At 35.9% G+C, this 24,323-nt stretch overlaps 1 protein-coding gene across 3 annotated transcripts in view; it reads right to left on the bottom strand.

Annotated features, from left to right (window-relative positions):
• LOC18444537 (polyadenylation factor subunit 2) overlaps positions 1-23,584 on the bottom strand; it is a 29,157-nt gene extending 5,573 nt beyond the window's left edge. The window contains exons 1-13 of one of the 3 annotated variants that reach the window (XR_016045190.1): positions 23,076-23,584; positions 22,874-22,965; positions 21,016-21,084; positions 20,609-20,713; positions 8,076-8,171; positions 7,873-7,955; positions 6,746-6,817; positions 6,515-6,612; positions 4,304-4,367; positions 4,146-4,206; positions 3,966-4,053; positions 2,047-2,110; positions 1,191-1,269 (exon numbers count right to left, since the gene is read on the bottom strand). Coding sequence is in view for 2 of the 3 variants with exons in the window: in XM_006854695.4 (XP_006854757.2) it covers positions 1,191-1,269; positions 2,047-2,110; positions 3,966-4,053; positions 4,146-4,206; positions 4,304-4,363; positions 6,515-6,612; positions 6,746-6,817; positions 7,873-7,955; positions 8,076-8,087 (617 nt within the window). In the remaining variant the exon portion in view is untranslated. Of the gene's footprint in view, positions 1-1,190; positions 1,270-2,046; positions 2,111-3,965; positions 4,054-4,145; positions 4,207-4,303; positions 4,368-6,514; positions 6,613-6,745; positions 6,831-7,872; positions 7,956-8,075; positions 8,172-20,608; positions 20,714-21,015; positions 21,085-22,873; positions 22,966-23,075 lie in introns of those variants that run through there. The other 2 variants (XM_088852732.1, XM_006854695.4) reach the window with 2 other exon arrangements.
• Positions 23,585-24,323: the final 739 nt, after the last annotated feature.

The following is a 24,323-nucleotide window of genomic DNA, read 5'->3' as shown; positions in this document are numbered from 1 at the left end:
TATGTTGCTGTACAAACCCTATCGACACAATCTGACCCTTTCCTCGAGGTATTCTCAAAAGGGTTTATGTGTTTGTCTATTGATTTCAAAGCTCTAGTCTCAATGCATGATCATTGCGTTTTGATTGGGCCAATAACCTAGAAGTCCAACGATTAAAAGTATAATGTTTGGGTTAAAGAAGGTTGTAGGGCTAACACAAAATTCATCTTAGCCTATTTCAAAACTCGAGGATGAGTTTTCTCCAACCATGGGAGTCTGATGCAGAATGAAATTATTCTTTAATTTCCAAGGTTTTAATTTTAGGATTATTTTTAAGGTTTTTAAGTTTCTTTAGGGTTCATACGTTTCTTTTCTATATTTTTTGGACTTTAAGAGTTTTTTTAGAAAAGTAGTTAGAATACTTACGGACTATTTTGGATTATCAAAGGTAGAAATGCTACGACAAATTTTGTTTTAAGTTGGGACTATTTATTCAATTTTATTTTGGTGAAGAGCATTATGGAATTTTGTACACCATTTAAAATGTGAAAAGTGGTGTGTGGAGGTTTAGGGACCTATTCACATGACATTGAAAAGTAGGAAAAAGGGAAATGAAATCTTTGGTCCCTAGCAATTGGTGCTTATGATTTGTTTTGGAAGTTTTAAAATTTATGTTTCCTTCATCAAATTTCTACATCATGATGTATTAAAAAGTTGAGTGTGGCACTAATAGGCGATAAGATGAGAGAGAGTAGACTTAGGTGGGCTGACCATGTGTGGGGCAGATCCAATACAACACCTGTTAGGAGGTGTGAGTTAGTTCAAGTTGAAGACTCAAAAAAAGAAAGGGGTAGGCCCAAAAAGACATGGTTGGAAGTCGTGAGAAAAGAGATGGGCATTTATGGCCTAACTGAGGGTATGACCCTTAATGAAGCAGAATGGCGGACCAGGATTTGTGTAGCCGACCCCAATTAATTGGGAAAAAACTATGATGAAGATGATGATGATGATAAATGTATTAAAAGTTGAGAATCAGGAATCCACTTGCCTAAATAAGAGGAAAATGAGAAACACACAAGGACCTCGATAAATTTGGAATTAGTTTACTTCTTTCCAAAGCACTTAGCACATATAGGACAGAAGCTTACTGCCAGCAACTTGTATGATTCATTCATTTCAAGTGGCTTCAATTGTAGGGAAAGAGACATTACCCAACAAGCCAGTGAAAGATGGATCCATCGTAACTCCCGCTCACGAAATACTCTTCATGGAATGGATGCCACGCCAAAGCTAGTAAAATAAAATAAGTCAGCATTATCAGATATAATATTAATTTTAAGACTACATTATCAAACATGGTATTCCTATCTTGATACCAACCTCAGATAAGAATGATAAAAAGTGACATGAAATTATTAATATTTCGCCAACCTATTCATTCCTTGATTACATTGAAAATGACCGCAAGTTCATAGAGAAGCCTTGTATTGAAGCATCTAAGAACGACCCTTGATAGTCTAAGGGCAGGAATTGCAATTTTGCCACTTAGATGAGGTCAATGTGGAACTTGTGGTGAATAAAGAATTGAGAGAAACCCAAATGCTATCAATGATGCCTTCAACCTTAGGGTCATAGAAGTTTCTTGCAGTATGTCTTAAGGTACTAAGAAATTCTTATACATCACAAACTTGAAACTGTCGCCTGATTGGGTTAAATAGAGGCCCCATCAAACGAAATAAATAGGTATATATGAAGATTTGGACAGGAGAAACTCTAGACAGGAGTTCAAAGCATGGGCAAACATAATTGGGAAAGAAAAAAGAAGCGAATACTACGCATAGCAATCAACTCAAAAAATATGAGCAGACCACAATTAGCACACAACCAAATTAATTTGTTACTTGTTACAAAGTAAAATTAACGTGTAAGGAAGTAAACAATAAAAAAAGAGTCTACAAGATGGATCATGAGTGCTTAAAATTGCAAAAGTATAATGGCCGTTGGGGATAATTCTATTATGCATAAAATAATGAACTAGAAAAAAAAAACCATAAACAAATTACCAACCAGTTACATCCTTGCGATGTCCACGATAAGATTCAAGCTCCTTCATGGTTCGTATATCATAAAGCTGAAAAATATGAAAAAAGATCTAAATGTATGTAGGACCAAGATAGTAACACCGGGGAATCAGTCGATGGATTATTATACACTGTTAAGAAAAAGAATGTCCGACAAACAATTATGTCTGCATCATCAAGCCTTTGAACAATTATGCATGCATCATGGAGTCTTTGAACAACCATGCATGCATGTACAAGTATATGCAGCATCAACACAATAGCATTTGGTGAACTCAAACAAAAGCAAATCAATATATTATTGCAATATGAGCCTTCAAGAGGACATTCTCAAAAAAAAAGAAAAAGCTCAGACCAAAGATCTGCTGAGGTAACAAAAAGCAAGAGATCCTCCCAGCAGGTAGTCATACTAATAAAATCTAAAGAAAAAGAATGCCCGACAAGCAATTATGTCTGCATCATCAAGCCTTTGAACCAATGTTGTCATATTTGCTTCGTAGTGTTCTTCGGTTTGGTGAGAAAAATGAAGCAATTCGGTGCTTCGGCCGATTCGGGGGAAGAAAAATTAAAATAAATTTTTTAATTATTTTTTAAAAAATAATTTAAATTTTTTAAAAAATTTTAAAGTAAATTTTTTTGTTTTTTTAAAAAAATTTAAAATTTAAAATTTTTTAAAAAAATTTTAAAAAATAAAAAGTACATTTACATAGCTATTTCTTTGCTGGCCAAAGAAAACCCGAAGCATATACCCGAAGCAATCCGAATTTGAACGAAGCAGTACGAAACGGTTCGAATCTAACCAAAGTGACAACATCAGGCTTTGCTTCTCTTCGGTTTATGCCTAAAATCCGAAGGCTTCAGCCTCTTCGGTCGAAGAGAAGCAAATCGGATAACATTGCTTTGAAAAATTATGCATGCATCAACACAATAGCATTTGCCATTTGGTGAACTCAAACAAAAGCATATCAAAATATCATTGCAATATGATCCTTCATGAGGACATTCTCCAAAAAAAAAAAAAAAAAAAATCTGCTGAGGTAACAAAAAGCAAGAGATCCTCCCAGCAGGTAGTCATATTAATAAAATCTTCTATACAGCTAAAGAACATTATCACCAAATGAAAGGAAAGCTGAAATAGGATTAAATTGATGCAATTGATACACTGTCTGGAAAGAACATCTATGTCCCCGATGGTCATGTGGATAACCATGACTTGCTAACCTACCACCTCATCATTAGCTAGGCTATAAGCCAAGAAAACTCTCCTACAATCAACCACAAAATCTCCTTCATATCATAAATAATAGTGCTAAACATAATGGGAGTACGGGACACCAGTCATCTCCCATCAAATGACATCGAAAAATCCCCCAAATAAAAAGCAATACTAAGACATACAAAAATGTACGAATGCATGGTCCCTAAGGCCCCAGTCCTTGAGAAAGTAGTGACCCAAAGTGAACTGCCACAACTATAATTTATGGCCACTTTCATCCCTGAACACTCCAAGTTCCCAACCTGACTTCCTCAACTAAAAGAAACATGATGTGTAGAAAACAGGCCGAGCACCAGTTTCAACACAGAAGACCTATTACTGCATCTGTGCCCAACTTAGTACAGCAACACCGAGATGGAAAGCAAACTATAATATAAGATCATTTAGCAATGGTCTCATGCTCATCTAGAACACAAATGTAAGCCCAGAGCTAAAAAAACACATACTAACTCAAAGTAGGTCACAGATAGCCACAGAAATTGCCAGATCTCGGGCAAGTGACCATCAGATTATTTAATATAGCCATATTCAAGATGCAATATCAGTGAACATGAGCAACCTAGAAGAAAATAATGAACTTCAAAGTATTCATAATTAAATATAGGGAGGCATACTAAGAAGATGCTGACCTTAATGATCTGATCTTTTGAAGAAGTGAGCACCCAATTACCATTTTGATTCCATTTAACACAAAGTACCCAATTCTTGTGACCATGTCTGCACATTGATAAATACCAAACTATATATATTAAATGTCCATGGAAGTGAATCAAAATTTTTTTAATGGAAGTAAATGTGTTCCAACTCACAATGAACAAAGTTCTTTCCCCGATTTTGCATCCCAAAGTTTTACAAGGCTTTCCTTGCCACCTATGACCATGCGGGTACATAGAACATCATAGCATTAAGTATTGTACATCAATAAAAACATAGTACAGGATATGTAGCATAATTCTAACATCCGAACCTGAAACAAGCAGAGATTTTGTAGGGTGCCAGTCAACACTCTTTACATCCCATAAGTGACCTGTCTGAGTTTAAACACATAAGAACTCTCAGGTTACCCCTTGTTTGATATAATTGCATGTATGATCCTTGAACATGATAAAACTAATACAATGCACTATCTAAGGCATGCATCTTTCAGTTCAAAGCAACAGGTCCAGTTATCACAGAACTTCATAGCAAGGGTGTAAATTTCAGAAGAACATTTGGAACAAGGAGAAAGATATGATGGCTTGAGGAGAACAAACCAAATAAGGAAAAACAGAAAGAAAGGAAAACGAGCAGCAAACAAGAAAAGGAGAAAATGCATAGCCTTACTGCATTAGAAAAAACAAATACTGCAATGGAAAAAATAAGAAACAAATATGAAGCCAGAAAATGATTTAATGATCTAATAGGAAGTAATAAACACCAGCTCATCAAAGTTCTAACAAGAGAAAATTACAAATAACACTTTTAGTGCATGCATAATAGATCTAATATCAAGTACAATTGAAAATTCAGGTATAGAGTGTACCAAGTCCTGTGGGGGTAACCCTAAGCATATTCAAGTAGGTCTTCCCTGTTATTTCATTTTAATTTTCAGTCATATTTCCATATTTACTGTGATTTTTCCAGGAACATTATTTGTATTTAAATTGATAGTAAAAGTTTCATTTTTATTCCTGGATTGTGTTTATTTACTTTGGCAATAAAATGAAAGGTCCTAGTTATTTAGGATTTTAATTTTCATTATAGAAGTATTTTTTGGCACTTGTAAGTGGAATTCAGATTCAATAATAAAGAAAAGAAGCAAAATTTCTAAACCTATAGTCTTGAATTCCACATAGACACACCTTTCAAGTACATCCAGTGCCTCCATTGTATTATACATTACGCCATTGTTAAGGGTTGAGCATGAGGCATTCAACTACATGGGAGTAGGGCAGAGAATTTACCCGGTTCGGATCCGAAACCCGAATTTGGGATCCTATTAAGAACCGGTATAGATCCAAGATTGGGATCCGAAATTCGGATCCGGATCTAAATTTTGGATCCCAATTACTATCCAGATTAAATCCGGGTATAGGTGGATCAGATCCGGATCCAAACCGGTTATTAAAATAGTATATGCCATTATATATATATATATATATATATATATATATATATATATATATATTGACTTACATATACATTACTATTTTATATATGAACACGGTTTCTATGCGGCCAGCCCTCATATCATAGAAATGCGGGATTGGCAATAAATATAGTTTTTAAATATAATTTGATCCTAATTTTTAGAGAATATATAATCTTTAACATGGAGATCATGACTATGAAAAATAATAATAATTCGAAAACCAGAAATAATAATTATATTAAGAAAACATTTTGACCGTTAGTTACACTTGTTTTCAAATGGACCACCTATTTGCATCCATCTTAAAGATGGATGCTTTATACCTCTGGACTGCATATCGTAGAAATGAGGTCCAACCCGCATGAAACAATTTTCTGTTATATATAAATATATATGGAAAATGCTTGGATTAGCCCACTAGCTCATATGACCATATGAGCCAACAGCCCAGATTGAATCTGGGCCGATCTGACGGTCACGACCTCATTTTGTATTTTAATTTTAATTTTTTTTTCTACAAATCCAAATATCTTGAAATTTTAGTTACACTCTTCTCATTAAGGAGCATCTAATAAAAATATTTAAAAAACAATTTGTATGAAATAAATTGACCAAATTACCCCAAAATAATTTCAGGGGTATTTTGGTCAATTTATTTCTTGCAAATTATTTTTTTTTATATTTTTATTAGATTCTCTTATTTTTTAAGAACACATGCCTAAAATTTCAAATTATTAGTTCATCAGAAGCCCGATATATTCATTGATTATTATATCAGCTTCAACAATGAATAGAATCACATTAATAATAAAAGTTCTCTACTAAAAAACTACTTTTTGTTAGCCTCCTGTATTTTTCTCTAATTTATTTTTCTGCATTAATTCATATTATCTTTCAGATTCTTCTACGGATTGCTTTGATCTGCACATTTTCCCATTGTTCCATGATATTGGTCCATGCCACGCTTTGCATGCGATGTACTAGTTCGTTAAAACACAGAAAATTCCAGGTTCTCCAAAGCCATCTCAATAAGTTAAGCCCAATTACCAGCTAGTGTCCGCTCTTCTTGGCATCGAGCAAAGTCCCATACTTTAACAGTACCATCGTCAGAGCAAGAGCAAAACTTCAGGTCTGTCCTTGAGAAACTGTGAAAAAGAAAAAGTCCATACAATGCCCATGGATGATTGCAAAAAACCTTTATGCTTGCAATTAAAAGTTAAACAATTAATAGTTAATAACTGATTTTTTTTTGAGAGAAAGAGTTCTCAAGTAGTGTACCTCAAGTCACGAACGGATTCTTTGTGTGCAGATTTATTAGCCTTCACATTATTCATGTTGGTTTGCCAGTACCTATGGCAAAACCCTTAGGAGAAAGATTAGTACTTGACAGAGATAGAGCAACCAAACTGGTGAAACAAGTATTTTAGAACGCAGCTCCAGCAAGATATGCACCTCCCAAGTTGAGCTACTCGAGCGAGTTAACTCGGACTCGCCTGAGTCAAGTCCGAACCATGATAAGGGGCCAAAAACACGAGAAAAAAAAAAAATGTAAAAATAATTAATTTTTTAAAATGTACAAAATAAAAAAAATGTGATCATGGAATAGGAATAAAATTGTTGTTATGGGGTTGAAAAAACCAGAAAATCTGAAAAGGGAATCTCAGAAAAAAAGGAAAACAAGAAAAATAATAAAAACATAAAAGTATACACAACCAAATCAAAAACCTTCTCACTAGTTTTGGGTTTTGAGTTTGGATCTCAGATATCCGAGATCTTGAAAACTTTGAATGAATAGTAAATCTGAATTTCAAATATCTCAATCCTTTTAAGTTTTTTTCTTTGGTTGAAAATCAAGTTTCTGATTGGATTAAAATCACAAAAATAGGATTAGAGATTGAATTTCTTTGGAGATTGACCATCGATTGTGAAGAAATCACAATTTTTCAAAACCGGGCAAAATCTTTGCCGATTTATCTAAAAAGTCTGTCAAATTTAGCATTTTATCCTCAAATCCAAGGCTTCCAATATATAGATCAGGGCAAAATCTAATTAAGGAATGAATTTGGACTCAAATCGCTAGGATTAAGGCTCCAATCTAAAAAAAAAAGAAAAAAAGGAGGGTGGATTTCTATCCTCCCCCCCCAGGGGCCAACTTTTATTCTGACCAGTATGGTACTCGCAAGTACTATATTACCATGAAACTCAAGCAAGGTGCAAGTTTCACAGTAGTTTTGACAAGTTTGTAACAGTACTCATAGAGTATCATATAGGTACCTTTAGGTGCCCTAGTTGGCTCAGCAGGCTGCCGAGCCTCGGTAACTCACCTGAGTCCCAATCAACTTGGGGAAGTTTCTGAACACTAGGTGAAACCAAAACAACAAAATCAAGATTTGAAATTGACATACTTGATCGAGCCACCATCATCACCCGTGACCATCCAGTTCTCGTTATGGCTCCAGACCATAGACCTTATTGCGTTATCATGAGCCTTCATGTTTTGGAAACACAAATGTCAACAATCATCATTTCTCAATACTCCAACAAAGGAACACGAAGAAGGCAGAGAACCCATTTAATCATCCATGTCAATTGTGTCAAAGTACAATACCTGAAGAATCATTTCAAAATTAAATGATTGTCCATTCCAAAGAGTGAATTCCCCACTTTGAGAGCCTGTGATAAGTCTTCGCCCTGTGGGAACCCACTTCAGCCCAGAAAACAAAGATAAGAGGGTTTGTCAGAAATGAAATAAGGATGTTGAGCAACATTTGTTCAACATACTCATGCAGCGCAACAGCAAGAGCACAACAACATCTCTCTTGTGATTGGGTAAGCAAAATTAGGCAGAATGAGATCAAAACAGGATAAAAACCCACACCAAAGATGTGCAAACTGAATTTATGTTGTACAAAAGGTATACAAAAATCACAAAAACAAGTATGAACAGGCATAAAAACATGCTAGTTAACTATATAAATACAGTTACTATCAGTAGACAGAAATTAAAGGAAACATTCTATGCTCTTAATAAAATGAAAAATAGTCCATCTTGAAATCCCACTTACACCACTTAAAAACTTCGTTATAAGTTAGGAAAGCAAAACAAAGAAATCACATTGTTGTGCCTAAAACTAGATTTGCAGGCCAAAACCAGTATTACACAGACCACCCATTTTCGTTTTTGTCCTGTGCCTGCATATGCTAAAGACACGTGTCGACACACCTTGACACGTGACAGACACATTGTTCATTCTTGTATGGAAAATTACAGCAGCTAGACTCCACGTCGACGTGTATACACACTATGTTTGGATATGAAACATGCAGTGTCCATATTTTGTTTTATATAGAGCATTTCCATTGTGGGTTCTATCAGAAAGATATAATACCCATCCCTTAAAAATGTGCAATAAATGCTTCTTTTGATCTCTTACAATTGCATTTATTAGAGTAGAAAAGTCAAACTGTTTAAATACTATTACGCGGGACTCAAAATAAAAAGAACTCTCTTAGTGCATTATACAAAGTAGAAAACTCAAAACATTTAAATACTACCATACGAGACTCAAAATGAAAAAAACCCTCCTTTAAAACATACATATTTTAGAGTAATCACATACGGCACAAAAGAATAACTCTCTTATAAAAAGAGGGTGAGGTTTACACTGAAGTAAGGCATGCTTCTAAATTTTGTCTAGAGCTGTAGTTTCAGTGTCAAGAACCTTATGATGGCTTGAAAATTTGTATCCGACGGTAGTTATAAAATTGAGAATTCCAAAAATGGTACAAATCGAACACATTTATATACACTTAGAAATCTTGAAAATAGACGGTTTGAATAACTTGTTGCAAGATGTACTATTTATTGGACTTGAAATTCTTCTTTTTTTTATATCTATATATCTCAAGGTCAAATAAAAGGTTTTCTAACTCCTAAAAACTCTTTTCTATTGGATTTTGTAGCTTTATACAAACTTTTTCCATAAATAAAATAAATAAATAATAAAATTAAAATATTGATGTTTATAGATATATTTTATATACATGAATAAATATCATATATTTATTATCCCACAAAGAATCTCCAAAATTTAAATGTGGTTTCTATTCTAATATGTAAATTGTACTTTGTTGAATTTAAGCTTGCACCCTTCTAAGAAAGTATGGAATTATAAATGATTCTACAAACACAAACTATCAAAGATGTTTGACATGCATTGTGAAAATATTATTTTTGCATATAGTAAAAGAATATTTTAATTTTCTTGCATAAATCATCATCATCATCATAGTTTTTTCCCAATTAATTGGGGTCGGCTACGTTTTCTTGCATAAATGTGTTTATATTTTAAAATCCGACATCTTTTTATTTTTTATTTTTTAATAATTTATATTTTAAAATCCTTAACTCTACCTTGGTTGGCCCCATGCCGGTCCCAAACCTAGGTAAAGGCGAGATTGTGTTAGGTAGGAAGCCAGTATAAAACTTTGCCACATCTTTTCATAAATCCTAAACCTATATTGTATGGTCATGCTAAGGCGTTCCCAATAAGCAACGTGTTGTATCGGCATGACTTATGGGCTCACTGAGAGTATGGCCCTTGATAGAGCAGAATGGCAGAATAAGGTTCGTGCAGCCAACCCGAAATAGTTGGGATAACGCTTGGCTGATAATGATGATGATATTTTAAAATTCTTATGTGACTTATGCATATTATCATCATCTTCATGTATTGTCATCCAAGCCTTATTCCAACTATTTGGGATCGGCTACACCAATCATCTTCTGTCATTTTGCTCTAACAAGGGCCATACCCTCAGTTAGACCTTAAGTCAACATATCTCTTCTAACTACTTCCATACATGCCCTTTTGGGCCTTCCCCTTGCCCTTTTAGAGCCTTCCGCTTTCCTAACTGGTGTTGGAATAGGTCTATACTGCACATAGCCCACCTAAGTCTACTTTCCCTCATCTTATTGCTTATTAGAACCACCCTTAAGTTCCCTTGAATTTATCCATTCCAAATTCGATCCTTTCTTGTCTCGCAACTCATCCATCTCAACATCCTCATCTCAGCTACACTCATCCTATGGATATGTTGTTTCTTGACTGCTCAACATTATGTCCCATAGAGCATGACTCATCTTATAGTCGTTCTATAGAACTTTTTCTTTAGTTTTATTGGCATACGATGATCACATAAAACTCTGGATGAACAACTCCACTTTGCCCACTCAGCTCTAATTCTATGCATAGACGTGTCGAAGGCCAAGTTGTACTGGGTTCTAAGGCCGAAGTACTAGACACCCATGACACATACTAGACACGACACCAGTATGAGTGTATATGTAAAACTAGCCACAAACAAATCACAAACATATATCAGAAATGGATCAGTCTCTACAAGTCAAACCCGTTGGACTGGGGGTCAAATCGGTTGGACTCAATTTTAACTTTGACTAATTTTCAACAAACCAATTTTTGCTTTAAACCAGATCGGCGAAGGTCCCGGTTCACGGTTTGACTGGTCGAACCAGGTAGTCCGATCCAGTCTTGATAATTATGGTTGCAAAACCCGTACACTACAACCTTCATGAATTAACGAAAATTTTATATAACATTGAAATCATTGCTTTAAAATGCACCCCAGAACACATTATGGGGTTGCGTAATGTGTAATGCGGCCTGAAGAACACCGTTCCAGGCCACATATGCAGAAAAATGTGATGCGTCCATATATATGGTGCATCACCAGCATATGTCGCAACATCAATTGCTACAGAATTTCTTTGGGTTGTCTAGTAAGATTTTCATTCCTAATAGTCTTTTTTGGCGAGTCTTTATCATCTTCAAGTAAGAAGAATTTGGTATGCAAATATGCTATACTCAAGAACCCAACAAATTGAATTTACAGTATTTGTACTCTATAATTACAAGGGGGTGTATTTTCCAGCAAAAGCAACACCTAGCTGGTATTTCCAGAAATGCTAAACCATGCCCACAGGCAACCAATGAGATTGAAAGAGAGATTCGAGCATACACACATAGTCAAGGAAAAACAAAAGAAAAGAAGAAAATGACACAAAAGGAATTTATAGAAGAAATTCAAGTATTTGATGACTTGTCTAATTGAGAGTTCAGAGTTCATTATCTTTTTCTCTTATAAGTCATAAACTTTTTGACTTTGCCTCTTTGAAGTTTAAACATTAATGTTTGGAACTTTGGGTATTTTACATGAGATGGAATGGACTGCTCTATATTGCATGTTAATTACGTTAGACATTTGAACTATGAAAGATTAGAAGTTAGAACAACAAACTCTATCACTCTTTATCAAGCTATGAGAAGACTCAAAGTCTTGTACAACTAATATATTACAGATATTGAACAGATTAAAATTCCTACTATAACATAAATCACATTTATATTTTTTCTAGGCGTTATTATATTTTTGTGGATTTTGAAATGGACCCGATTTCTATGCGGCCAAGCCCGCATACGTAGAAATGCGGGCCTCTTAATAAATCTATTTTGGAGATAAATTTTAAGACAATTTTTAAGGACATGTAATCTCTAACATGGAGATCATGAATATGAAAAAATAAATAAATTTTAAAAACTAAAAATAATAATTTTAGTAAGAAAACATTTGGACCGTTAGTTTCCATTGTTTTTAGATGGAACACCTACTTGCATCCATCTTTAAGATTGATGCTTTACACTTTTCAGACCGCATATGTAGAAATGCGGTCCAGCCCGCATGAAACAATTTTTCTTTTCAAACTTTTTAAATTTATTGACCACATTAAAAGTGATGTGCCAGTGTCAGGACCGCATTGAGCGGCATCACGCATCAAACCCCAACTGCATCCCTCAATTTAAACATCGGTTGAAACCATAGTTGTTGGGTACAGGAACGGTTCCCGAATCGGGGGCGGGAACGACGGATCGAAGCTATATTTAAGATCCCTGTGTCAAGGATCAATGCTCGTACAACCTCAAATGTCGGGATTGAGGTCCATGTGTAGTGAGATTTGAACTCCTTTATTACATGGGATCGAGAAGTATCATATCAAGGTATGAGATCCTATATGTAAGAAGCGAAGTTTCCAAGGGCATTTTTTTGAGTTCCTTAACTCAATGAGCGCATATATGGAGCAAGGAATAACTTTTATAGGAGCGAGCTCAATTATTATATAGGATCGAGAATTATCCTATCAAGGTGCGAGATCCTATATATTAAAAGTGAAGTTTCCAAGGGCCATATTTTTTAGTTCTTTAACTTACGGAGCGGATAAGTAAAAGTGATCCAACATATAATGGACCGATGAATATCTTTTATAGGAACGAGCTCCTTTATTACATAGGTTCGAGTATTATCATATAAAGATGCCAGATCCTAACAAGAAGTGACAATCCCAGCAACAATTTTTTAAGTTTTTTAACTCAAGGAGCACATAAGTAAAGAGAGCCAACATATTATGGGGCGAGGAATAACTTTTATAGGAGCGAGATCCATTATAGAGAGAGAGAGAGAGCAAGAATTATGAGAGAGCAAAAATTATGGCTTTACAATTACATATACTTGAAGCGGTGGAGAGAGAACTTCTACAATCAAGAGAGCATAAATTATGGCTTTGCAATTACAACCACATGACAGGGGAGAGAGAGAGAGCGAGAGAGAGAGCTTTGCAAGTATAACCATATGAAAGGAGAGTAAGAGAGAGCCTTTACAATAGAGAGAGAGAGAGAGCTTTGCAATTATAACCATATGAAGGGAGAGTAAGAGAGAGCCTTTACAATAGAGAGAGAGAGAGAGCTTTGACAATAGAGAGAGAGAGAGAGCAAAAATTATTGTTGTGCAATTACAAGAGGGGAGAGAGAGACAGAGAGAGAGAGCACAACATCCAAAATTAACGCTTTGCAATTACAACCACATGAAGGGGAGAGAGAGCTTTTACAACCAAGAGATAGATAGAGAGAGAGCAGCAGCATCTTCTAAACCCTATCAACCACAATACAAATTCCCTTACAACCACAGTATAAAAGAGAGACAGATCCAAATACTACCACTATTTTTTATTTTTTCTAGTCGTCATCCAAGCTGCACGGAGCCTTTGTGTCACACTCAATGGTGGCGAGAGGCCTTGACTTGGAGGTGCTGGTGTGCTTGGGCTTGGTTGTGCAGCAGGGGGGTCCCCAAATTTACTTGCGGAAGAGAAGTTCCCAAATGGACATTAGGACATGGGAGTGTGAGGGAAGTAGACAGATGATTGGTGTCATCAACATTCAAGCTTGCATCTAATTCCATCAAAGCATCCATATCATCCTCGAGGTGGTCATCCTCAAGGTGAGCATCCAAATTCTTGTACTTGGTCTCATGGTCAGCTCACAATCTACTAAGCAACATGTCATTGTAATGAACATAAACTAATGACTCAGATCAATCTACGTTTAATCGGTTCCTTTTCACACTGTGGATGTAGCTGTAAGTGCTCCAACATCTTTCTATACAGGCAGAATTAACACTTTGCGACAACACCCTTGTTGTTAATGAATACAGCTCTGGAGTCCCTCCTCCATATAGATCCCACCATGAAACTACGAACATCGTGCCCCTGTCAGCTATTGACACTAGGAGGGAGAAAACACCTCTATTGCCAACAAAATCGCTAATTTGTTGTCGCACATTAGCTCGTTCTGTTTCATCCAAAATCAACATATCAAGAGCTATATGGTAACAAGATGACACCTCTTTGTCGTGATGGGGCTTCACCCTGTTCTCCCCTGCAGGTGTGGGTGTAGACAACCACTCTCGAGAGTAATACTTGGGACTCAAAAGAAATGCCAGACAATGGAGTGGAAGCTTTGTGCGGTCCCATCGAGCCACAACCAATTCTCTCACTCTTTAGTACAACTCGGGATTGCCATACAGGGCCACACTTATCGCGCCCAACATAGTTATGCATCGCCCACAACAACCTTGTCGCTATCTGCAAACTTTATCATCTTCCATATTGGCCTTGTGAGAAAATAAGAGAGTTGGGACATGGGAGATTCCTTGACGACAAAGCTAGTGCGCCCCTAAGGAGGTCCAGTAGGATCTAAGATCCTATGCAAGATTTTCTTGTTGGTTGTCCAAAAAGAGTCATCCATGATTATCCTGCGAACTTTATCATGCTCAGTATCTCCTGAGCCTTGCCTAAGACCTTGCCAATGCTCACCCAACACAAGGGACATTAAGAACAGCCTCACTTCCATCAACTGCCGCAACATCATGTAATGGGTATCCAAATCTAGTCTTTTTAGCTTTAAGAAGCTCAAGGTTTGAAATAGTCCAAAATATATACAAACATCTACTGTGATTGCGAATGTACTTGACTATCCTCTTGACCTTACAATTATTTCTAACAAAAGAAAAGAAGGAGTTCTTCCTTTGTTTATCCACAATATCCTTTATAAGAAGGCTTAATGTGTGAGCCAAGCAACCTGACCAGAAAATATGGGGATGACGGCGTTGTATCAATGTCCTAGCACCCCAGCAATAGTGATGCATACTATTCTGAATCACATATTTTATTATTTTGATTGATATTTAACACATCCAAAACATTGCTTAACTTAAATTTAATTAAGACTCCACAAGAAGGGACCCTTCCCTCATGCGGAGCCTCCCTGCCTTCATCCGTCCACAACCCACAAAATTGACAATTTTCTTTTCATTGTCGTTTCAATTGACTGTATTGCATGATGTTTTTTGAGAAAATGTGTTACATGATGTTGACATAAATATCTCAGATTGGGCTACTAATTAGCAACTGAGGGATGGGTTTTGATGCAGCTTATTGAAATTCGCAGAATTTGCAGATAGGCCTCTACTATTTGCTTCACGAAAGGACTTGAATCAGTTCACATCATATCGAGCTTAAAATCTAAGAACAGAAAGAGCCGACCATCTCGAAGAAATAGTGGGAACGATGAAGTCGATAAGGATAAAGACCAGTCGTCTGATGGAGATTGCCCTATTTAGACACATACATTGAGGAAAAAAAATGGGCATGAAGAATATGAACTGAAACTTAGAAATATGTCATTTTGAAATTTGAAGAACAAATAAAACTTATTTCTTCTAGGTGCAAATTCTGGAGTCATATGCTATGGTAGGGGTCCCTACTACGGGGTAGGGGAACCCTTCCCTGCTGATCCATCCCAAAAAACTCACCCAAAAAAGAAACAAATTGTGACTATGCAATCATGCTAAATATTGCAGAGAATGTGTGTAGAACAATAAAAACATCATACAACCCCTCCCAAACAACGGTGTCCAAACATCCCATTTATCCTACATTCAACACCCTATTGACTTTTTCAAACAGAAATTAGTTTTCCTCATAACTACCCTCTCTCTCTCTCTCTCCCCCTTTCTCTCTCTCTCTCTCCCCACCAAATGCGATATATGAATTTCTTCCAAGAAGGATAACCTTCCACCTCTCTCTTTCTCTCTCTCTAACCACCAAATACATAGTGTAGTTTTTTTTTTTTTCTTTAAAGATAACCCCCAACCGGAGTTTATACATCTTAATGGCTTGACATAGCTAATCCTGCAAAATGAAATGGCTTAATTCTGTAATTGGGGTTCATGTGAGTATATGACAAAATCATTGAAACTAGAGCAAGACAGGGAAAACCAATATGAGTTTGAGTCAACGAATCTAGTTTCAAACGAAGAAGAACCTATTCCAGTGCCTCTTGGGGGGCAACGGGTGTGAATTTGTCTTTTTCAAGACATTACAACCAAGACAAAGCTTTGATTCATATGGTTATCTGACATGGCCTTTGATTCAAATCTGAGACCATCGCAATCAGCTCATAAGGTCCGCGCATCATGAACCACAACTAAACACAGTACATAAAAAAATACCGATTGAAATAAAAAAATGAGCAAATAAATAACCCACTTACTAATAAAAAAACAAAGAACCAAACAGTCATGTTATAGAAATAGCATCATTTACATATTTCAGTCCATACATCCAAAGTTCCCAATAGAGAAAGAGGAAGAAAAAAATTTATGAGAGGAGAAAGAGATTCAAAGTCCATAAACCAATACCCACTAACGGCTATTGGTGACAAAAATAAACATCTACACCAAAAAGAGATAAAAGTTCAGGATAATTCACATCAACAAGTCCTTGACAAAACACTTAAAAATCCCAAAACATAAGCAGCAGTCCACGCCCCATCAAAAAGATCCCATACAAACCTCGCATCATTACCATAGAACAAACCCCCACAGACTACAAAGCCAATAAAATGTGAGCTGAGGAGGGGCGACCCAAGTATGCAGATCCTCATTCAACTCGTTTAAATCATAAATAGGGTCAAGGCAACCACATTATAAGGGGATGAGCTAGGGATCTCATTAGAAAAATGTGAAGTAGTATGCTTAAGATCATCTAACTGATTGCGCAGCATCTCTAGCTCAGCTTTAACATGCACGCTCTCTTGCTCATGCATTTTGGAGGTTTGCTGCTCAACAAGTGATGACCGAGACAACTCGATATTTTGGGATTTTAGGGCATCATACTCCCTCTCTAAGTTTTCCAATTTTTGGGAGAGGGTTGGTATGTGATCAATGAGAATAAGTGTCTGCTGGACGACTAATTTCTCAGTGGCTTTTTTAGCAAGAGAGACCTCACAGTAAAAAGTTTGGCCTCTCAGAGTAACGGATGCCTTAAAAAGCCTATTAGATGGGGGGCCATATTCGTAAACAAAGTATTGGGGGAGGGGTTCCCCTTCTTCTTGAGTTTTTTGCTGTAAGAGATTCTTATAAGAGTGTGGGATGTTTGGTAGTTGAAGTGGCACCAAAGTACGTATGATGCAAGGACGTGCATTCAATTCCAAATCTAAAGATAACACAAAGGTAAGTATGATGCACATATGTGCATTCAAGTCTATATCTTAGGATAGAACATAGGCACGTTTGCATTGACAAATGCTATGATTAGTGTTTTTTGCTATATAATCATTACATTTGTCAATGCAAACGTACGTATGAGATTAGTGGCACTTCCATAAACGAGGCTGGGGAGCCTGCAAACTACGGCTTTCAAGCCTAGCAACCCGAATAAGAGAGGTGCTTTTTTGAGTCTCATCAATCAAAACTTATCATCTACAAACAACATGCACCACGGTACCTCACTCTATCGGTGCCTAATTAAGTCGTCCATAACTAAGACAAATAGGTACGAGCTCAATGCTGACACTTGATGTAAACCTATTGTCACTGAAAACTCGTTCGTCTCTCCACTAGTTGTTCGTACACTAGTTTCTGCTCCATCGTACATATCTCTCACCAAGTCGATATAGTGTCTAGAAACGTCTTTCTTTTCCAACACCCTCCAAATCAAATCTCGAGGTACTCTACCATAAGCTTTCTCTAGATCAATAAAGACCATGTGAAGGTCTTTTCCCTTCGTCCTAAACTTCTCAATTAGTTGCCTAAGTAGGAAAATAGCCTCAGCTGTAGATTTTCCTAGCATAAAACCAAATTGGTTTTCAGATACACTCATTTCATACCTATCGTCGTTGCTCCATGACTCTCTCCCAGAGCTTCATAGTATGGCTCATAAGCTTGATTCCCGATAGTTTGCATAATTTTGTATATCTCCTTTGTTCTTTTAAATAGGTACTACAATACTTTTCCTCCATTCATCTAGTATTTTCATTGTTCTCAACACCTTGTTGAACAGCTTCGTCAGCCAATCAATGCCAATTTCCCCCATGCACTTCCAAACCTCTATTATGATACCATCGGATCCTAAAGCCTTTTCTATTTTCATCCTTTTCAAAGCTTCTTTCACTTTCGACATCCTAATCCTACGAATGTATCTATAGCCTCCGTCGTCACTTGTTACAACAGTCCCTTCTACCACTATGTTCCCTTTGTGTTCATCATGTAATAATTTTTTAAAATAAACTCTCCATCTTTCGTTGACTTCGTCATCCCTCAACAAGACCCTTTAATCCTCACTCTCAATGCATTTAATATGGTTTAGATCCCTACATTGTTTTCTCTCTTATTTATGCTAATTTGAAGATATCTTTTTCACTAGATTATCATATGCCTTAAGTTTAGCTTGACTTACTATTTGTTTAGCATTTTTCTTAGCATTTTTATATTATTCTAAGTTTTGATCATTTCTATTATACTACCAAGTTTTATAACATGATCATTTTTCGCTAATGGTCTTTTGAACCTCATCATTCCACCACCAAGTTTCCTCATCGAAGTTTTTTTTCCCTCTAGATTCTGCTAAAACTTCTTTTGCCACTTTCTTGATGCATTCAGGCATCTTATTCCAAATTACATTGACATTATGTTCAAACCTTCTTCAACTAATTTATTCCTAAATAAGTCTATTTTCTCATTTTTTAAACTTCCACCACCTAGTTCTTCGACGCCCATTACTTTCACCCTTTCTCCTCCATGTCTTTATGCAAACATCCATAACCACGGGCCTATGTTGGAGGATTGCAATTATGCATCGCAAATCATTCTAAAATTTTCTTAATGTAAATCTTCTCGAGACAAGCTAATGAATCTCTTAGAATTATTATGTTTGATCTCAAAACCCTCAAAACCAAAAACATAATGCACCTCGCCCATGTCCTTCACATCAAAATCAGAGGACGACAACACTCCTTAGCGACTTTGATCATCTCCTTGTAGTTTCCTGCCATTAGGATCTCGTCGACCTATAATGACAAGATCATGAAACTCCCATTGTCCTTGATGACCGATAATCGTTAAGAAATATCATCTTGACATCCATTCGATAAAGTTCTAGAGCCAAGCTCACTACAATGGCAAGTGAGGCAATTTAAGACAATTTTCACCACCTCATAGCCCCAATGGAAAGGATATCCTTGTCATTGCAACTTGATAGCCCATATGAAAAGGATTTCCCTAACATTTAATCAATGTCAAAATCTTTCTCCTTTCCTCGTTAAGGGCATCCACATCCATGAATCATAGTTGGCAAGTCATGATTCATTGCCTAACCCCACAGTGTTATGCCTAACCTCGATGTTAGCTATGTAGTTAACGTTGGACATCCTGGAGCCATGGGTCATCAAAAAGAGCAATGTGTAGTGTGCGCAGCCTTTACAACCTAGCAGGTTGTTGAGACAAGATGATGGAGGCTAAGGGCCTTCACGTGGGCTTGTAAGCCACCATACAATCATTTTGTAATGCTTTTGTGGTAGGACGGAACTAACAGAACATCATTAGATTTATTTTATTTTTTGGGTTTTTTGTTGGGTGTTGGGGGGGGGACTCCCCTTACTAAGAAATATCACAGCCCACGTGGAAGAAATATACAAGATGTGTAGCGCATTACTACTGACTGCCTCTCATTACTTTAGATTGACTACCGAGGAAACCACTCCAAAACCACTCTAAAGTTAAAATAGAAACTATGATTGTGGGAAATATTTGTTTGCAATAGGGGATGCAACTTGATGTATACGATTCACCCCTCCAGATAAATTCATTCACTTTCCCATTCAGCCATTTATCTTTCAGAAAAAAATTTACAAAATAAAATGTTATAATTATTGATGTCTAATTGCATTTCAACATCCAACGGTAACTAACCACGAGTTGTTCTCTAACTAAGCAATCAATTGCATATTTCTTTCTATTTCAAATAAAACCAAAGGATATTTTGAAATAGCTCACACAAATGTGTGGAGTGCAACCCTACTTGCCTCCAAATCAGGGGATGCAAATTTACAAGGTACACTTGGATATATTTCTTGAATTCAATTTCAAATGTTCAAATTCTTTCAGTCAAAGATGATTCAAAATATGCTAGTTATCAACCATAACTTTCATTGGAAGAATAAATGTATAATCTTTGGCTCATGATATTGAATACATAGAGGTAATACAATTAAGAAGTATCAAGACATGAGAACTAGATAAACAATAAATATATAATTGTCAATGAGAAAAACCAAGCACAAAGAAGATTTGACATGACTAAGTTAAATTATCTCATTCAAGCTCCAGCCATTGCATTATTTTGAGTAAACTAAACAACCATACCTTGGTATTACAAATTTTTAGCAAACTTACCAGAACTCGGTTGATTGAACACCGATTCTTATTAGTAGAGGCATGGACAAATTTCGTAGCAAAGCTTGTAGATGGATTGTGAGCATATGCTATAGTCGGCAACATCTGCCAACAAGAGCAACTTACATCATAAATTGAATATCATTAACATGCACATGACGCAAAACAGTGGCACAATTATTGAACAAATTATAGATACAACAAATAGCAAAAGCAATTTCAATAAACGGGTTAATTTTTACAGCACCCCATCCAGCTAACTTGACCTTGTCACTAAGAGAGGGGTAGTTACACATAATGTGTATGATTAGTATAAAAAGTGGGTGCGGGAACTAGTCCTCTTTTAATAGTGTCAATATCATTGTTATCCCTCCTACAACCTCTAAAAAAGATGATCATGCACTAACATCAATTGCTGCAGCTGGGGTCGGTTGCAATTCTGTTCTATCCTTTGCATCACGTTGCCACATGCGAACCTAGCAAAGGACAAAGATTTTGACATTGATTAAATGTAAGGTAATCCTTTCAGTTGGGGCTATCAAGTCCTTCAAAATAAAACATTTAAAATGGTGCACAATTGTGCCATATAGAAACTAGTACATAGCAGATAAACTTTGAAGTTTATATTCCTGAAAAAAACTTCTTGCTTAAACCCGAATAACCTTTCCAAGGAATAAAAATGCAGTTGGAATGCACCCAACATATTGCAGAACATAAAACTCAATCTTATTAAGTTATAGGCACCACATCCAACAAATCACATAGACATAACTTCTTTTCTAGAATGATAGGTGCATGAGAATGTATGTGAATATATGCGTGTGTGGAAATAGACCTTTCAGAAAGCTTGCAAAGAGGGAATATACCATGCTAACCTTTAGGTTCTTTGATAATTACTTACCATACAAAAAAAATAGCCCCTGTATTTAATATATTGGATGTTCTGGGGGTATTCCATTTAAGGTTGAAAGGAAACAAAGGAAACATCTGAATGATATTGACACAACGTTATAATCTAACCATCAAGTCCATCAACACTTTTCTTTTGCAATGAACCGTGCGTTGTAGATTGTGGCTACTTGACAGGAATGGCCAACATGTAACCAAACTACAGTAATGCTGATTTTCTAAAACATTACTCCAATGTCTGATGCATAATGATCCATTGTATGGTGGACACAACGATCAGCAAATAGGTCAGTCTATCTACGCATGAATGGTGTCACTATCAAAAACATCTACTGGCCAGTTTAGAACATTTGTTCAACCCCAAAAACATTTGTTGGCAATTCATGCTCATTAATACGCATGTAACAGTATTGAGTGATAACCTCTAACCTGACACTCAAGAGGTTGTTTAAGTGCCTAGACCACCCTCTCACTCCTTTAATTCAGCTTAATTCCACTAAAAGTGCCATAGAGAGTTGCTGCTTTGGGGTCCAATTATCACAGCTGTGGAGGCCTGAGTAGTGCTTGAAGGAAAGTTTTGAATCATACCCTTTACGGTTGATTATTGAAGTGATACTTCTAACAATCTCCTCCTAGAAAATTGGTTGGCCAACTGTTCCAGGAATTCAGTATGAATTTTGTAGAAATTAATAAGATTTCCCAATCCAAGTCAATCAGTGCTGGAGTTCTGATCTATTTTACCAAAAAAAAAAAAAGATGCAAAGGCGGAAAGGACTCCTTGGGAAAAAGAAAAGTATCACCTTAGTTTAGCCATATCAGCAATACCTTTATCCCCTAAAAGTGATAAATTTAGTTGCAAAGAAAGGAGGAAATTAGGATGAAATGCAAGGAACCTATGTATAGTACAAGTATCTAGTGAGACATGGAAACCAAGCATCAATGGCAATAAAAAAGCGATATTCCCATTTCTTGAATGGTATTGAACAATAAAAAAAGAAGAAAACGTTAATCTACCAATGGCATGAGTACTCAATAATAACAGGTTATTCGAAAACAGAGTTAAAGAACAATCTCAACTCAATTTGGTTTGAATGCAGAATCAATTTGCAAAAGGGATAGAGAAGGAAACTTCCTTTGGATGATAATAAATGTACGATCAGTGTTTCTCAAAAATATAAATATAGAATTAGTAAAAACTTCCTTTCAAGAGGAACTCCTCTTCCAGGGATATAAACAAAGTTTTTGGCCCACAAATCATAATGTATATATCAAACCATTCAAATTTTAAGAGAGTAACTACAAATCAGGACAAAAAATACATAAGTTAGAAGGACAAGCAGAGAGATTAAGCTTCACCTGCATATGTCGCACAACAGTGCTTGTATAATCAACCGAGCGACGATGAACAAGCTTCCTCATCCTCTTTGCAGCGAAGGAATCTCCATGCACTGAAACGCATAAAAAATGACCACAAAAAAGGAAAGGAGATGAATTTAAAGCTAATACAACATATCAAGCAATATAGTTCACAAAAAAGCAAGCTCTCGTGTTTCAGAACCTTCGTCCATTTTTACTGAACAAATGAGACTCCCGATGTGCTTCTTTCCAATACAGAGCCTGAATAAGCTTGAAGTACAAAGAAATCAACAACAATGAAGATCCCAAAAACTCGAAGAAGCTTCAAAGAGGATAGAATTGCAGCAATGGCGATCCCTAAAGCATGAAAAGTAAGATTCAAAAATGGAGCGGGAAAGAAAGCCAAAACCCTAAAGTTCAAAAAAGCATCATGGTTGATGCAGGAAAGCAACAGGAATTCTTAAGGCTTTGAGGATAAAGCTTTAATGAACGTAATGTCGCATAATGGAAAACCCTAGAGGTCGAATTTGAGCTCAGAGAGACATTTTTTTTTCCTTGGAAAATTAGGGTAAACGAGAAAGTACAAGGAATTTCGTCAACAAGAAAACAGATATGCTCCCAGGGGAGCATATGTATATTCCATCCATGGAGCAAAAGAGGAGCCTGAGAGGGTTTTTGTGATGAGTGCGGTTTGTATAGAGCCGACGCTCTAAACAATCAAAGTAAAGCGCACTTTTAAATCAAATAGTGTTGAGCGCCTTTTAAATCAAATAATGTTGAGAAATATGGTTTCAATATTGAAAATCTTTACGATAGCCTCGAAATACATTTTTATTTTTAATTATAAAATTTAAAGCTTCAAAAATAGTATAGATCGAGCAGATATATGAGAATTAAAAAATCTAAAAAATTGACAGTCTGAAAATGCGTTACAAAATGCATTATTGCAAAAACTTAAAATCTTTTTTTTTTTTTTTATGTCCATGTATCTTAATATCAAGCTGATCAATTTGAGGATATATGAGCATCAAAACAACCTCTTCTAGTAAAATTTTTGAGGTGGGCTCTAATTTGATTGTTTAGAGCTTTGTTGTATGACTCATTTGTAGAATCTTCACTGAAATTTTAATTTTAAGATAGATTTTAGATCTAATTTTCAAATAATATATAATTTCCAACAAATAGATTATGAATATGTAAAAATAAAGGAATTCAAAAAATTAAAAATAATAATTTAAACTACTAGTTTTAACTTTTTTTTTGGAGGACCACCATTTACATCCATCTTTAAGTTAGATGTTTTATGCTTTAGGGGACACAAATGTAGATATGTGTACCTTGATGCATACACTAATTTTTCAAAAGAGAAAATTAGATTTTGAGTTCTTCAATACTTCCAAATTTTGGATGGCGTTGTGCAATTTGAAATTTTTTGTTTTTCAATATTTTA

The sequence above is a fragment of the Amborella trichopoda genome, chromosome 1 (genome assembly GCF_054954075.1).
Source record: "Amborella trichopoda isolate Santa Cruz 75 chromosome 1, AtrichopodaSantaCruz75HAP2 v2.0, whole genome shotgun sequence".
Lineage (NCBI taxonomy): Eukaryota > Viridiplantae > Streptophyta > Magnoliopsida > Amborellales > Amborellaceae > Amborella > Amborella trichopoda.
The sequence above is the reverse complement of the archived record's forward strand: the minus strand, read 5'-3'. Positions and strand labels throughout refer to the sequence as shown.